A 16,145-nucleotide genomic window follows, 5' to 3' on the forward strand; every position below is an offset into this window, starting at 1 on the left:
CCCCTGCCCAGAGCCCATTTTCCAGTTCAGGCCACATCCACCGTTTCTTCTGTCAGTGGAGCACATATGGTTGTCTGAGTAACCCCCAGGTGAAGAGATGAGTTCTCCTGGCTCAGCCTGCTCACCCACTGGATCATGGCAGAGTCTCCCTGTCACCAAAGCCATACCAGAGACACAGCAAACACCTTCCAGAATTTGCTTCTCCTCTCTTTAAGACAGGAAGCCCCAGGAAGTGGTAACACAATCTGGGGATGGAGATTCAGACTGTGGCAGGGGTACCACAAACCATATAAGCCACAGCCCGGGAAAGAACTCATCCTTTTTTCTGTGCAGAATGAACAGAGAAACAGAATGAACATCCCTTCTCGAGGCAATGGCAAAGACTGACTCAGTGCTAACTCACTTGAACAGAAAACACCACCAGCTTCTGAGCTGAGGGCTTTCAGGCTCCCCATGCAATGACAAGGTGGGAGTAGCACTGATCTTAACCCACACTGTCCTCTGAACCCAAGCAGAGCTTTGGCTTCAGAACTAAACCAGCAAAATCCTCCATGGATCCTCATATAAGTAATTTGGGTGAGGAAAACATTCCATGTTTCAGGGAAAAGGCTTAAACCTTCCTGGTGAGCAGACCACAAGGAGGAAGAAGATTTGGTTTGTCAGTCTCCAGGCTGTGCCAGTGGAATTCATAAAGAGGAGCTTCAGTCTGGGCCATCTCCTCTCAGTTATCTGCAGACACTACAGACCTTCAGACTGCAGATCTTCAGGAATTGGAGCTTAATGTTATGTTAGTAACAGCAGCCAGAGTTTCTGGCAAGGTGACTGTGACCTACTGGAAGCAAGCTATCAGTGTGTCTGGAAAACCTATCCACCTTCTTGGAGGCATGTGGTTTGTCCTGATGGCTTATCTTCTCAGCTGTGCTGCCCAACAGACAGCGGGGGTTGGCCTTTGCCACCTCCACTCCTCCTCATTTAAGAGAAGGAGGCAACTGATGAAGTAAATGATCAAACAATAGTGGGAATAAATGTTCACCTTCTTGTGAGGGCATGGCTGCAGGGGCGGGTATTTTTCACAGCCACGAGAAAGCTCAGTAGCTTTCTGCAAGTACATTAGGTACATTTTCAAGCCTGACTTATGCAGAATGTCACTTTTTAGTGACAGGATTGCTACATGAAAAAGCTGCACCACATTCACCATTTACAATAAATGCAGAGCTAAGAGAGAAAGAAAAACTAGAGACCGATTGCTGCAGTTTATTTTGGAGGTGACATCAAGGTGACAAACAGAGCATTGGTTTTAATGAATTTTATTTCATTCTGTATTATACAAGTGGGATCTGAATCTCCAAGCTTCCCACCATCAGCGTCATGGAGAAGCACCGCTACACAAGAGGAAGGCAGAATTTGGAAGCCGGAAGACAGACTGGACCAAGCCGTTTCTCCCCACGTGGTCAGAAATTCTTCCTCCTTCACACAGAGTGCTTCCCAGACCAGCAGGTTTACCCCAGGAATAAGAGAGACAAAGCTAGCTCTAAACATCCCTCTGCCTCCTCCTCTCCCCAACAAAAGAGGCTGCTCAATGCCAGCAGTGGAATGGTTAAAGACAGGGAGCACATCAGGTTTTCAGTCTCTCAACCAGCCCACTAGATTAAGAAGTAGCCTGGTTACTCCCTCTCTCCTGAAAAAGATCCAGGAAAATGAATGACCTAAAATGCTGAAGACTTACCTCCTTTCCTTCCCCCATCCCATAGCCTTGTTCTCTAAGCAGAGAACAGGCAATGAACTCTGAGGAGGCTGAAGGAAAGCCAAGGAAAATCAGGGGCTACCTGAATCCCTGGGAATCTGGTGGCTACCCTGGTGCCCTCATTCATTCCCTTTGAGGTTCAGAGACCTGTTTGGAATAGTACACAGAGAGGGCCTCCCTTGAGGACTCAGAAGCAACCAGGGATACAGAACACACAGGAACCACCGTGAGGGTACACACCATTCCAGGGATGGCCCAAACCACAAACAGGGCAAGACTTCCCTTCAGCCAAGGCCCCAAGGGCTGGGGGAACTGGGACGAGGCCCTGGCAGGGGGAAGAGAGCTCCTGCAGCAGTACTGAGGTCTCCTATGACTTTACTTTTTCTTCCTCTCCTGGGAACAGCGAGGGCAGAACCTGTTAGAAAGGGAAGTACAAAGCCAACATTTAGGGCATGACATGAGCCTCAAGTGCATGGTCCCAAAAGACCTTTTCCAAGGTCCCTGACAAAACCTTAATTCAAATTTTCCTTTTAATGGTATCTTCTAAGTGTGTATATATAGTATTTTTTCCCCTGCCACCAAGGACCTCCCGTTTCCAAAGGTCAAATGGGCCCCCCAGGCTGCTTCACTCACCATTTTCCTCTTGGTTTTGTTGTCAGACCCACACAGGCAAAATGAAACCATTCAATGGAACACTGTGGGATGAAAAGCAGCCAGTTAAAGAGCAGTTTCCTTTGCAAATTGTTGCTTTTGGGCTACCAGAGTTTCCCAGCATTTAATCACAAACTCCAAAATCCCTAGCAGTGATCAAGGACTGAATATTCACACCCAACCTATACACTGTTAGCAAGGAGAACTCCCCTTCTCCCTTGCTAAGTTTAGGAACAAGAAACATTTTAAGGAAAACCCCGAAGAGAGAGGCACTTCAGAGATCCTTGCCAGCCACACCTCTGCCCATCCCAACTACCTGAGGTAAGCCCTCTCCCTGTCACTGCTTGCTGTCCCAGGGCCCACCCAAGCAGGACAAGACTTTCCACGCAAGACTCATCTCCACTCCATTCCCCTCCATTTCTACCGTGTGCAGGCTCTTACATCTGGGTTGTCACAGCCAATCATCTCCCCATAGGAGACCTGGTGGCAGAGGCAGTAAGTGGGCTCATTGGGGTCCACGGGCATATCCAGTACATCTGAGGGGTGCACATTTCCAAAGGTGACAGAAGGCATTCCATACTCTGTGCTACTGCAGGACAGGAATAAAGTATGTCAGCAAAGTAACTGCCTTTGAGACAGATACTTCTCTTTTTTAAGTACATACACCCAAGGGGACCTGCTTTCCCCTCCAACCCACACTCCCCTGAAAGAATAAAAAAGGACACACAGTTCCAGTCTGGGGATCTCAGGGAAGCCTGGCTAGGCCTGCCTTGGTCTGATTTCCAGTGCTGCTTCTCATTCCCTCAAGTCCCTTAAACACTTACGTGCGGACAAGCTTCAGTTTCTTCTGGGCAGTTTTTGGTGCTTCCTCATCAGAGTTTTTCCCTTTGGAGCGAGCGCGGGCAGCTTTTTTCTCTTTCTGGGCTCGGCCCTCTGGTCAGGAGAGAAAAAGGTGTTGCATCTGTCACCCCAGCAAAACAGACACCTGACAGTGACAACCCCTGCAGCACTAAAATACACTCCTACTTTGGAATGCATACTGGCTTTGGGCCGTGCACCCCATCCTAATTTATCTAGCAGCCTTGAAACACTCACACAAGAAGAGCCCAGTCATCATCTTTTTACCTGTCCTTCAGACTCCAGCGCAACAGTCTTTGATCTGCACCACTCCAGTGCCTGCCTTCATCCCCACCACTTCCATAGTCACTTGGCTGCCTCCTGAATCAATCTGCAGCCCAGTGGTGGTACTCACTCTTCTTGCCCTTGCTGGAAGAACTGTCATAGTCACTCGACTCTATCTGCTTCTCCTTCAGGTCTGCTTCAAAGCGAGCGAGGTCTGTGTCCAGCCGCCGGATGTGCTTATCGACCTGCAAGGACAGCAGTGGGAGGGGTTACCACAGGACAGAGCCCAGGAAGGCAGAGAGAGGACAAAGAGGGGACAAAGGGGCAGGGGGCTTGCACTAAAGAGCCAAGGAGCAAGAGTGGGCATGGCCTAAAAATTAGAGATCAGGGCCTTGCCAGATGGGGGGCTTTAGTTTGGGCGTTCACATGATAAGCACGAGACACTTCCCTTCATACCATCTCGTAGGTCTGCATAGCCAGCTGAACCTTGTCGTCCCCAAATTCCTTGCACTTCCCATAGGCCTCCTGGATTTGCTTGAGAAGCCCCAGTTTTTCCTCCGAAGACAAAGTCCGTGCATTGCTGATATACTCCGTGGCCAACTTATCGATCTCTGACTTGAGGTCTGAAAGAAGTGAGACATTAAATACACAAGCACCACACACACCACAGTGCCCTCCATCAGGAGAGACTGAATGACTGGAGCAGCTCCAGGCCTCCTCCCCTGCCTGGAGATCCCCATGACAAAGGCAAAGCAAAGAAAAGCTGGTCAAGCTACATACTCCTTGTCTTGACAACAAAACCATCCCTGATCCTCACCTTCTGTCCTCTGATCCAGATCTCGCATGAGCTGGAAGTTTCTCTGTAATTCAAATGGCAGGTTCTCAATACCTGCAGAGAAAGGAGAATACATGGAGAAATCAGTCTCTTGTCCACGATGCCAAGGCAGGAACAAAGCTAACCAATAACACACACACACATATACCCCTGGTGCACATCAGCCTGCTTCCATTTGTTGCCGGCCCCAAAGGAGACAGACTATAAAAATGTGATATATTTAATGCAGAAGCATAGTTCTAGAATACATATTAGTTAGCAGAAAACTGCTGCCATGCAGAAAGGTCCACACTAAGAAAGCAGAAACCCAATATCTGTAATGAGTGTCACTCATTATAACACAACATCTCCATCTGAAAACTCCACTCAGTAATGAAAAAAACACCACAACAGCTGGTGAATAAAGCCATTTAGTTATTTCTACACAAGAATGTAAAAATTAAGTTGATCAAATGCTAATTCGCTGAAAAGTGAGTCTGTTTAATGCATTCATTTAACATATAAGGGTCAGTAGACACTTTGGGCAGAGCAAAGATCAGGTCTGAGATGGCATGGGGAACAGAGAGCAGTCTTAACCCCTCGTGACTTGTAACTTGTTGTGCCTTCTGCACTGTCATCTCAGTGTGGTGTGTCCAACACCTGGAAGGATGCCACACATTGTGAATAATAATCGTTTGTAGGGCTCTGAATGAGCAATGTGAAGTTGATAGTCAATTAATTTTCAATGCACTATGCTACTCACCCCCCAGGCATCACCAGATGCTCAACTGGCAAAGCTGGTAAGAACAATTCTCATTTTTCCATGCCTGTCTAATGAAAACGAGATCTAGTGTCACTGCATTAACCTGAAGTCTAAGCCTGATTACTGTCACCTTTATACCTAATGAAAATAATAAATCTCTCTTGAAGGTTTAAAAAATAAGGTGCCGTGGAAAGCTCTTCACAAACACAACAGAAGCATGACTGAGCTTCCTGAACTGGCCCTGCAGCTCACATGGAGTGCAACTGGAGGTGTGTCTGGCCATCACCAAAGCTGTCCAACACATCAGTCCAGGCAGCAATCTCTATCTTCTCTGCATATATTTCTACAGCAATGAATGCCTTTCCACTTCCCTGAAAAGCAACCAGTTGACAAGGAAGGTTCTGTATGTTTTAACAAGTTTTAACAAGTACTACATAACAGGATGTGAAATTAATTCCTGTAAGAGGTAAAACCAACTGTGGGCCTTGCTGAGCACTAAAGTTGTTCCTTTTACTTAGACTTTTGCCCAAACAGCATAATAAGAAGTTACATACAGAATACGGAGGAGCAATCCAGCTGCTGATTTAACAGATTTCTGTTGCCATTTCTGATTTAGTTACCTGAGAAATGCTCAGGTAGTAGGTGTCCTTAAGTACCCAGATATATAATCCACAGCACATACACTTCACCCGTTTGCATTCAAGGACAGTTAGCAGCGCAAATTCAAATTCTGAAAAATTACTAAGCAGCAAAATTAAGTCTGTAGGTACATCCTGAATTTGATACTTCCATGTTTGTTCAGCATGACAGACTTCACACAAGGTTTAAGCAGCTGACTACTGGATTACATCCCTATGGTTCGAAAAAGCATCTCAGAACACGACGGGGACACAATGCTGAAAATTATTATTGCTTATAGAGGGAGCTTGTGGCAGGGATGAAATTCAGCTTGGGAATCTAGAGACCATGCCTTTTTCCCTCCTGCAATCCCCAGCCTCATCAACTCTAAACCTTTCAATTTATACAGCAAATGAAACATGGGTCATACTGCAGCACGCTGCTTTTCATTCCTCTCCAAAGCAGCCGCTGCAGAAGACAAGACAGGTATCCTCTAGAGGAAAACAGAAGCTCTTCCTGCACTGCACACAATATGTCAAATTTATATTGAGTTTATTAATCCTGGAAGATCACAGCTTCTAAATTCTGGACTTTGTGGTTTTTAGAAAAGATTAATGTAATTTCTTTTTCTTTTCTGAAAAGGACAGATGGTAAAAGCACAAATTCCACCAGGTACTGTCAGCTTTCCCTCAGCAGGGCTAGAAGCCTTTAGATAGAGCAAGCTCCTGAGCCAGCACAAAAACCAGTAGGATGCTACTGTGCAGGCAGAACAACCCCACATGAGGTTAGGGTCACATTTCACAGCGATATTCTTGCACCAGGAGAAACTCAAGCAGGAGTTTGATTCGGCTACACAACCTGAAAGGAACTGTGCTCTAGTTTTTACAGCCATCACTGTAAAAATCTGCCACCACCACTGATGCCAGCACATGCCCTTGTCTGGACAACATCTGTCTGTCTTTCTTTTGCCTCTACGCGTCTGGCCTTGTCTGTTCAGCCAGTGCCCCCCACCCCTGAGAGCCCCTCTCTCCCCAGAGCCTGCTCCCCTCAGTGCCAGCCCCTCAGCCAGGCCAGTGACTCCCCTGCCTCCTTTCCTGCCTCCAGGTGTGCAGAGCCCCCTGCTCCTGGGGGCTCTGGCGGTGTGGGGAGGGCTGTCACCTGGCTCTGGCTGAGCACATGCTCAGCTCAGGCACCATGGGCAAATCATTTTTACACATCTGAGCCATGACTTTCCAGAGGCTCATTAGCTGGGCAGGCTTCCACTGGGGCTGACGAGACAAACCCCTGCCAATTGAATTCCTTCCCTGCTAAAACCAGCAAAATGATTTCCTAAAACCACAGCAAAACATTCCACTCTGCAAATCTATTATTGGACAAATGTTCTGCCACTGCTTCGTCAATAAATGGAGAAAATGAAACAAGTGACAGTACAGTGACTTTATAATCAGAACTGCTACAAAGATACTTTATCTGTTCAACTGAACGTGGAAGGAAGCTGAGCAGACCATTACAAATTATGATCCAGAGAGAGTCTGGCAATAACAAAAAGCATAACAAGATAAAGCTGCAGATAAGCAAGTTATAACTGAGCAACAAACTATCTGTATGGTACATAACTTAATCTAGCTGTGGGGATGTTTTCTACTATCTGCAGCTTAACTCCAAAGCTCTTGCATAGCCTTAAACAGAAGTGATTCTCTGCACCACAGAATTTATCACAGGGGACAGAACACTTGCTGAAATTGCTTGACCTGTGCTGTGCTGGCTACCAGACATTATCACTCTCTAAGTGCCATTAAAAAAAAAATTAGATTTGAGTCTCTATTTCCTTATTCCTACCACCACACTTTCCCTCACTATTTCTAAAAAAAAAATCATGCTATTTATGTAATTTCATTTCCTCCTGCTTTTCTTCTTTTTTCCTCTCAATTAATTTTGCTCTTTCATCTTAGTAAGATTCACCTAAAATCATCATGACTAAATACTATCTATCATAAAATACCCACGTAATTCTCAGATTATGAAACTGATAATTGTAAAGAAAGAACACCCTAGAGACATCTTTGATCGCTAGAGAAGAGTGATGATACGCAACAACAGAGAGAAAAATAAGGAAAAGCGAGGGCCTCTTTCCACACAAATGGCACAGCAGCAGGAGAGGAACAGGAGGATGGTGAAAACGTACACGGAAGAAAGTGCCAGCAAGACCAGCAGCTTGGCCCAAAGCATGGGCTGGCAGTAATGCAACCATGTCACAGAATCACGGAATGAGTAAGCCTGGAAGGGACCACAGTGATCATTTGGTCCCACCTCCCTGCTCAAGCAGGGTCACCCCAGAGCACATGGCACAGGATTGCCTCCAGACAGTTCTGGAATATGTCCGGAGAGGGAGCCACCACAACTTTAGTGGGGGAATCTCTTCTACTGCTTGTTCATCCACAGAGTAAAGAATTTCTTCCACATACTCAGCTGGAACTTCCTGTGCATCAGTTTCTGCCCATTGCCCCATGTCCTAGTGGCTGGCACCACTGAGAAGAGCCTGGATCCACCCTCCACACCTTCCCTGCAGGTGTTTATAGACATTGACGAGCCCCCTCTCAGACATCTCTTCTAAAGGCTGAACAGGCCCAGCCTTTCCACACAAGAGAGGTGCTCCAGTCTCCAAATCATCCTCATTCCCCTCTGCTGGACAGGCTCCAGGAGCTCCATGTCTCTAATGAGGAGCCCAGAACTGGACACTGCACTCCAGAGGAGCCTCCCCAGGGCTGAGTAGATGGGCAGGATTCCTGCCTCAACCTGCTGGCAAGGCTTTTCCTAATGGACTCATTGCACAGATCCATACAGAAGCCTGGTGTGGCCCTACTGATTCCTGTCATGGTCTGATTATCCTGAAAATTACTGGTACAGCTCTCTGCATGAATCTTTTTCATCCCTTCCTTTTCTTACCTTGTTTTGACTTCTGATCACAAGCTAAAGTCTCTCTACCTACCTTTGTCTTTTCTCTCCTCACATATTATCCCTTCACTAAGTCCATTCTTCTTTCATCTCTTTTACTCTCCTCTTTCCTTGTCATTCTTTCCCCTGTTCATTCTTCCACAGGCATCCATGACCATGCTGTCTTCTCCCTTCAGAACCACACGCTCTCTCTCCAAAAGTCAGAATCCAACACCACTTTTTTCCCTCTCCTATAATTATTATTTTATTTACTTCTTTTTAGAAACGCACGTTGCCTGTCAGGTGCAGGCAACTGATATTTAAACTTCAGCTCCTTAACTCAGATGATAACTGTGACACACAAACGCATAGAGCAAGCCTACACAGCCTGGTAACTTCAATTGTGCTTCAATCCTCTGCAGCACGTCTGTGCTGTGCCAAGCAATGGATTTGTGCTGCCCAAACTCCTAAAAACAGATCAAAAGCACCAAGGACCATCCAAACACATAGTATCTTTCCCAAGACATCTGTTCACCCACCGTGTTTAGATGCATGTGTAAATTTTATTGAAAAATGGGAAAAGACATTTTGAAACATAACCACAGTTGCTTTATTGAACACCTTAGATTTCAGCAAACACTTTAGACATCACATTGCTGAAGGCAATTTAAAAAATTCCTGCTTGTGCCAGGGACTGCCACAATGAGGGGGTAAGTTCTTTGGCCCTGAAGACTGCAAACTGGCTGGGATCTTGCTGGGGAAGCACACTTGGACTTTTTGGTATTACATGATTCTCACAATTTTGCAGCACTTGAAGTACACTGCAGGACAAATGGCTTGCAGTAATCTTCAGGAACTTCCTTGCTCCCTCAATAGGAGGCAGGGTGTCTTTTATATCCCTCATTTCAGAGCATATCACCCTTTTAAACTATTGCTTCAACTCTGTCCTGTGCTCTCAAGTAATCAATCACCTTCCTACACATGTATTTACTGAAACTTTTACACAAGCACCTCTACTGAAATTGGTGCTTGAGGACAATATATCCCCTTCCCTCTATTCAGAGGTTCAGCCCTGCTGCAATAAAAAATCCTAACCTGTATCATTATCCTCACAACACCTTGGTAAGGGATAACCCTACTTGCAGTTTTACAAAGAGGGTGCTTAGGTGCATGGCAGACTGACTTAGCCACAGCCATCCAGGAATTCTGTGGCCATACCACATATCCCAAGCTTTGGGCCAATGCACTGCACACCAGGCCACCCAAGCACATCTGCTTCAGACACTGTCCAAAGAAACGGGGACCAGTCAGCAGTGACAGTCAGCCATGGAAACCCAAAACTCCCCCAAAATGTGGGCCCATTTCTTAGGAAGGGAGGGCTCTTTTTGTTGTCTTATTACAGTAGCTCAGTGCCACAGCATCCACAGACAAGATAGCAGGGAATGTTGTTAAGTGTCAGAAAAGGGATCTTTCTTTTCAAAGATCAACCTTGAATTTGAAAAGCTTGGAGGGCTTGAAAGACTGACACAATGAATGAGACTCGCAACACTCCTGGCCTTTCCAGCCTGCCACGGACCTCCAAAGGCAGGGACAACCACCAAAGAGACCACAGGGCTGTTTGCCAAAACAATGACATCAGATTTGCAGTTGGGTATGTGAAGAACTACAGAGAAAACACAACAGGCTTTGCCATGTAAAGCTATCTTGTATCAGCTCCAATAAAAATATCAGCCAACAACAAAACCAATTCTAAATGAATTGGTCATTAAATGTATCAGCTCAGTGTGGGCTGTGCCAGTAGCTTTCACACAGAAACAAATGATGCCTATGAATCACCAAATTCTCTCCCCTGCGTGAAATCTTTTGTAATTTTCCACAGATCACGTGTGGTGCATCACAGGTGTAACTAATCCAAAGTCTCTGTAAGATGAAAGGCATCTTTCACTACACTAGAACAGTGACAAGTAGAAAAATGATTTATTAAGAGACTCGCATTTCTGAAGAATGACGTGAGAAACTGCAGAGGCAGGGACAGGGGTATGGGTGCATGCTACACTGGGGAGGGGATAAGAGCAATGAAAGTAGGGAATGCAAGAGATAAAAGAACTGCTGGGGAAATTGGAAGACAGCCAGGTCTGGGAAGGAAACAAGGGCTTGCCTACAGCTATTTCCAACATCACATCCATGTCCTCTAAGAGCTTTAAGATGATGACACTCATCACACCCAGATTTGATGAATCTGTACCGAAGAAATTCCAGACAGATGTGGCCATTCCAAAAGAAAAGAAAAATCCTATTTTACTAGGTTAGCTAGTTATCAAGGAACAAAAGGACATTCCCATGCCACTTGTAGGAGAAAGATGATTTCCATGAGGACTCTTTCTTCTATTGCTCTGTGCTTATGCTGGCTTAAGTCTTCTAGCACTGACAGGCCCCAAACTGGTGCATCTCTATGTGCCTACTGACACATAAATGCAAATAGAAGGAGCAAAGGAAACTCAATGCCTCCCTAACCAGTGTAAAATAGGGGAAAACCCCAAGGTATATTGACTACATAGTACCATGTTAACTTACCAGGTGAGTCTGTCTCCTCATCTCAGCCTGTCATCTCCATCACCTCCACAACAGTATTCCTAAACTTGTTCAAGGGCCAACACTGAGCCAAACACAGCAACTCAAGCTTGAGCAAGCACAAACTCTTCTCTCATGAGTCTTTATGCACATTCCACCTTTTAATCACAAAACACTGTTTTCTTTCTTCTTCTCCCATCCTTTTCTACATCTCTAACTCCTTTGCACCCATAGGTTTTCCCTTACTAAAGCTGCACTGTTACTGCTTGAGGGAAAGCACTTTTAAATCTTGCTTTCTCCCCCCAAAACCAGGCATAAAATGGTTTAGAAACCAGAAGGAGAACAATCTTTGAAGACATGAAAATCTTTCTATGTTTAAATTCAGCCACTGGAGAAAAACACTCAGGAAGAAAAGCGGAACAAGACACATTCCTCTTCTCCCATTCCCTGAATCCTTTGGCTCAGTAAGTAGGATGAAGGAATGAAGGTGATCAGAGTAGACAAGATATGAAGTTTCTCTGTCAGGATGCTCAGCACAGAAGGAATGTGTGTATTTTTCTGCTGCAAAAGCATCTGCCAAAAGCATAACACATTTCAGATAGATTTGCTTTGTAATTAACCGCTTAAAGCCAAGGAAAGGGCATGCCTAATCCTAGGTCTAAACTCAGTTTCAAATTACAGCAAGACTTAAAAGCTGCTGAAATACCTGACCTTAGAAGCTTCTAGACACCTTTTACTAAGAGAACTTTCCTGAACTTGACTATTCCACAAAAAATTCAACTTTAGATGTCTAAAGTAGAGGGCTCAGAATATATGAACTGAAACAACTGGGGCTGTATGCCTAACTTTGTCAGACTGCTCATGCATTTCAGCATACAGTTTTTAATTACCTACTCACATGATGTTTCATACAAGGTGTTTCTCATTCCCAGTGACTGAGCACTGATTCAAAGTTTTATTTTATTCTCTTTGCTCAACACAGAGTCATATGATGAGACCCAGAGCTCAACCTGAAAACTGACTTTGTAGCCAGCTTTTCAAGGTGTTTATTGTTGTGACAATAAAGGGCTTTCACAATGCTGCAGTGGAGTGGCCCATTTCCCTAACCAACAGAATGAAGGCCACGAGATTTACTGAGGCCAAGAGATTAAAGGCAAAGGGCCAGCTTATCACAAACTCTCCTCTTGAAGTGTGCAAAAATGCTCCATAGCATGACTTTTCAGAATTATCTGTTCAAGGCAGTCTCCAGCTGCAGCTATGAGCATTCTGCACATCTGCTCCTCTGACTAAAAATTCCCACTCATAATCTGAGGGAAGCACAATCCAAGCAAGGAAAACCTGTACAAAGTGGGACTCCCAACATAAAAAAAACCCACCAAACCCACTTTGTCAGAGTGATATTCAGTTGCTTCAAACAGGAGGCCACCTTTTTTCTTCCTACAATTTTCACTTAACTCCTTTACACACCTTCCTTTATTCAAAGATATTAAGAGGTCCTACAAATAACTGCCCTCTTTCATCACACATTCCTCATTCACTCCCTGAGCAGATCCAGACAGAAAACCACAGGAAAGAAAATCTCTGTGGGAAGCAAAAAGACATTCAACTGAAAACTGTGTCTGCAAGAGCACTATACTGTTAAAAGAATCCCGTTCCAAGACACAGTTGTCAATTAAGAATTAGACACTTCTTATAAGAGACGACCAAAAGTTCTGGACTGTTTATTTCTATCAAATTTCAGGAAGCTTCAGCATATTATTGAACTAGTTTAAAATGGAACTGAATGTTTTTAAAACACTTAAATAATGTGGGGAAAAAGGGGGAGCAGCAAGTAGGAAACTGAATGCTGTCAATCAGATAGCATCAAGAAGAAGACTCCTGTCTAAAATACTGTTAGCATTTCCACAGAGTCAGGAGTTCAGGCAGAAGGTCAGGAGAGGAAAGCAGGCTTAGAGAAGAGCAATATGGGTAATCAGAAATATATGCTATTACCTATCAGCAGCCTAACTTACTGAAGACTGTGATGGGTGCTCTTTGTTGCCAAGTCTCACAATACATACATACATGCTCTCCTGAAAGAAATCTAGAATAAGCACAGCAAGTGTTTTATGAGTGGCTAATAACAGCAAGTAATGTGGCACCAGGCAAAACTGAAAAAGGCCTTAGAGATCTAAGGATAAGCAAAAAAGGCTAAACCATCACAGGAATGAATGTTTTGTTCTTCCTAAAATCTTTGCATGCAGATGGTTTTAAGGACTTTTAGATTGTGCACATCACTTTCATTATTTTTTAAGCAAGACACCTCAACCATAACAGTGACTCTCCTGTATTAATATCCCCCTTCACCAGGATGACAATCTCTAATCCAATCTCAGGACCATGAACCTCAGCTGAGAGAGAAGACTTCCTCTTGTACAGGCATTTCCTCTGCATGCCTGTACAAGAGAGGAAGAGTTCCCAGGCTGGCTGATTTTAATTGACTGTGATGACCTGAACCCAGGGTGTTTGACTCTGGCAGGAGCATTCTCCAGCCACCAACCTTCCCTTCTCTCCAGCTGTGTACCTACAGTAGCTCTCCCCACTCAGGGCTGCATTCTGCTCGTCTCTGCTCACCAAGTGCAGAGCCCAGGCTTTTGCTCCTTGAACTCAGCCCTGCAGCTCTTACCCAAAATACACCTCTGCCCTCCCAGCAGGAAAACCCTGCATCCCCCATAAGCATTTATTCCTTGTCCATCTGCTTCTTTCTCCTCCTTCCCAGCCCTTCTCCTCCCAGCTGAGGAGCCTCAGTCAACTGCAGCCTTCTGTAACTGAGTGAGAGAACTGCAAAAGAACACAAATCTTCGCTCCTCTCCAACCTGCCTCCTCATTCAACTCTTCTTCCTGGCTTTTGCCTCCTTCCTTGCACCTCCTAGATCCTTGCCTGTTCAACTGCAGCTTCTTTTCATCTTTCACTGAAATTTATTATGGTACTTGACCATTCTTAGAGAGACATTTCCTTTCCTAAAGACAAAAGGAGCACTGAAGATGCAAGGAATGAGACCCTGTGTCCATATATCAGCACCTCATCATTTCTGTGCTGGAAGAAACCCGGTGTAGCAGGGCATCTGAAGAGCCAAACTCCATTTTTTTCCATGCATATGCAAGCATTCAGTGAGAGATGTAACTGGCTGGGTGCAGTGAAGCAGAAGACACTTAACCACAACCCCCCAGCTTTAAAGACACCATCCCATGAACACCTCCCCTGTCTCTAGTGCCAACACCAGACCAGCAGGAAAACGTGAGAACGGCATTCCTCAAAGAACAGGTTATTCAATCTTAACTCATTAGCCCACTCATTGAAAAACAACTCCTCCAATGGATCTGCTCGGCTATTTTAAGAACGCGTGAGTAAAACATGCACTGAAAGTTTCATCCCCAAAGGGCAGAGTTTGACGAAGTTTTAAGCACCTTAAGGCAGGATGGTAAAATAGGAGGTGCCATAGGAGGGCTCTGATAACGTTGCCAACTCCATTAGCATTTACAGAGCTCCTCTTCGGCCAGAAAAGCGGGCCTGCATTTGTAAACTGGCAGTGTAGAAAACTACCATAACTACCGGCCCACAGATCCCAAAGTTATCTGTGCTCGATATCGATCCCGGGAAACCACTGACAGCCAAGCTCCCGCTCCCGAGAGGTGGCTGGAGCTGCACCGGGCTCCTTTCTCATTGGACAAACCAGCTGCGGGGCCGCGGTGTCAGGGCTTCCACAGCAGCTGCAGCAGAGCCTTGCCCCACGGACGGGGCCTCTCCGCACGGCCCGGGCACCGGGCGCCCGACGGCCGGGCCGGGCTGCGCCCGAGGGGCGGGGAGAGCCCGCGGGCGTCCTGGGCAGCGCCCGGCCCCCGCGGGGCCCCGCCCCTCGGCCCGTCCGTGCCCCCCGGGCCGGCTCAGCCGCGGCCTCGGCCCCGCCCCGGCGGCTCTTACTGTCCAGGTAGTGCTCCAGGTACATCCCCGCCGCCATCTTGGGCCCCACACACGGGCGCTTCCGGCGGGAAGCGGACGCGCGCGGCCCCCGGAAGCGGCGCTGCCCGGTTGCGAAGCCGCTTCCGCCCGCCTGCCCCGGCACTTCCGCCCCGGTCCCGCCGCCATTTCGGGCTCTGCGGGGCTGCCCCGGGCGGTCCCCGCGGAGGGCGGCGAGGGTCACCGGGGCCCCGGGTCATCGCTCCTACGGGAAAAGGCTGAGGGAGCTGGGCCTCTTCAGCCCGAGAGGCTCAGACGACTGAGAGGGGACCCCATCCATGTCTCTAAGTATCTCTCCTCGGTGGTGCCAAGCACTAGGACAGAAAGTGATGCACAGCAAGTTCCACCTGAACGTGAGGAAGAACTTCTTCACTGTGCGGCTGGCTGAGCACTGGCACAGGTTGCTCAGAGAGGTTGTGGAGTCTCCCTTACTGGAGAACCCTCTGGAGGCAATCCTGCCATGTGCTGTGGGACGAATGACCCTGCTTGAGCAGGGGGGTTGGAGCAGTGACACACTGGGGTCCCTTCTAGCCTGGCCCATCCTGTGGTCTGGGCGAGGAAGCGCTGTTGACTTGTTACCGTGGTTTTCCATTCACCTCGTAATCCGCCAGTGCGGGGCAGCTGCTGCTGTGTCGTGAGCGGAGATGGATGGTCTCTGCTGTACGGGACTGGTACACCCTAACGCTTGTAACAGACTAACAAAGGCAACTAAACATGTGACCGTGTTCTCTTTCTCTTCATGCCAGAACCACTTTTGTGACCATACGCCAGGAGCCACTTGAAGGTTTAGAGCCCCTCCCCAGCCGTCCTTTGCTACACTCACCGTGTGGTGATGTGAAGTCACGTGTGATTATGGAGGAACTGAGACAAAATTAACTTACTTCTGTTGATCCTTAGGTTCCAAGATATGCAGGATTGGTTTTTCAAGAGG

At 46.6% G+C, this 16,145-nt stretch overlaps 1 protein-coding gene across 2 annotated transcripts; it reads right to left on the bottom strand.

Moving 5' to 3' along the window:
* Positions 1-1,291: 1,291 nt before the first annotated feature.
* Positions 1,292-15,298, bottom strand: ING4 (inhibitor of growth family member 4). 2 transcript variants are annotated; one of them, XR_003945548.2, is made up of 9 exons: positions 15,179-15,298; positions 4,335-4,406; positions 3,974-4,140; positions 3,648-3,762; positions 3,220-3,328; positions 2,837-2,984; positions 2,378-2,439; positions 1,985-2,159; positions 1,292-1,891 (listed from the first exon to the last, which is right to left on the bottom strand). XR_003945548.2 is itself a non-coding variant. In XM_030234479.2 (8 exons), exons 1-8 carry the CDS (start codon positions 15,213-15,215, stop codon positions 2,120-2,122), a joined length of 750 nt encoding a protein of 249 aa, XP_030090339.1. In that variant the 5' UTR covers positions 15,216-15,298; the 3' UTR covers positions 1,292-2,119. The 2 variants fall into 2 exon arrangements, 1 of the variants encoding a protein (XP_030090339.1); XM_030234479.2 differs by having other exon boundaries at positions 1,292-2,159.
* Positions 15,299-16,145: the final 847 nt, after the last annotated feature.

This window comes from Serinus canaria, chromosome 1 (genome assembly GCF_022539315.1).
Source record: "Serinus canaria isolate serCan28SL12 chromosome 1, serCan2020, whole genome shotgun sequence".
In the NCBI taxonomy this organism is placed as follows: Eukaryota; Metazoa; Chordata; class Aves; order Passeriformes; family Fringillidae; genus Serinus; species Serinus canaria.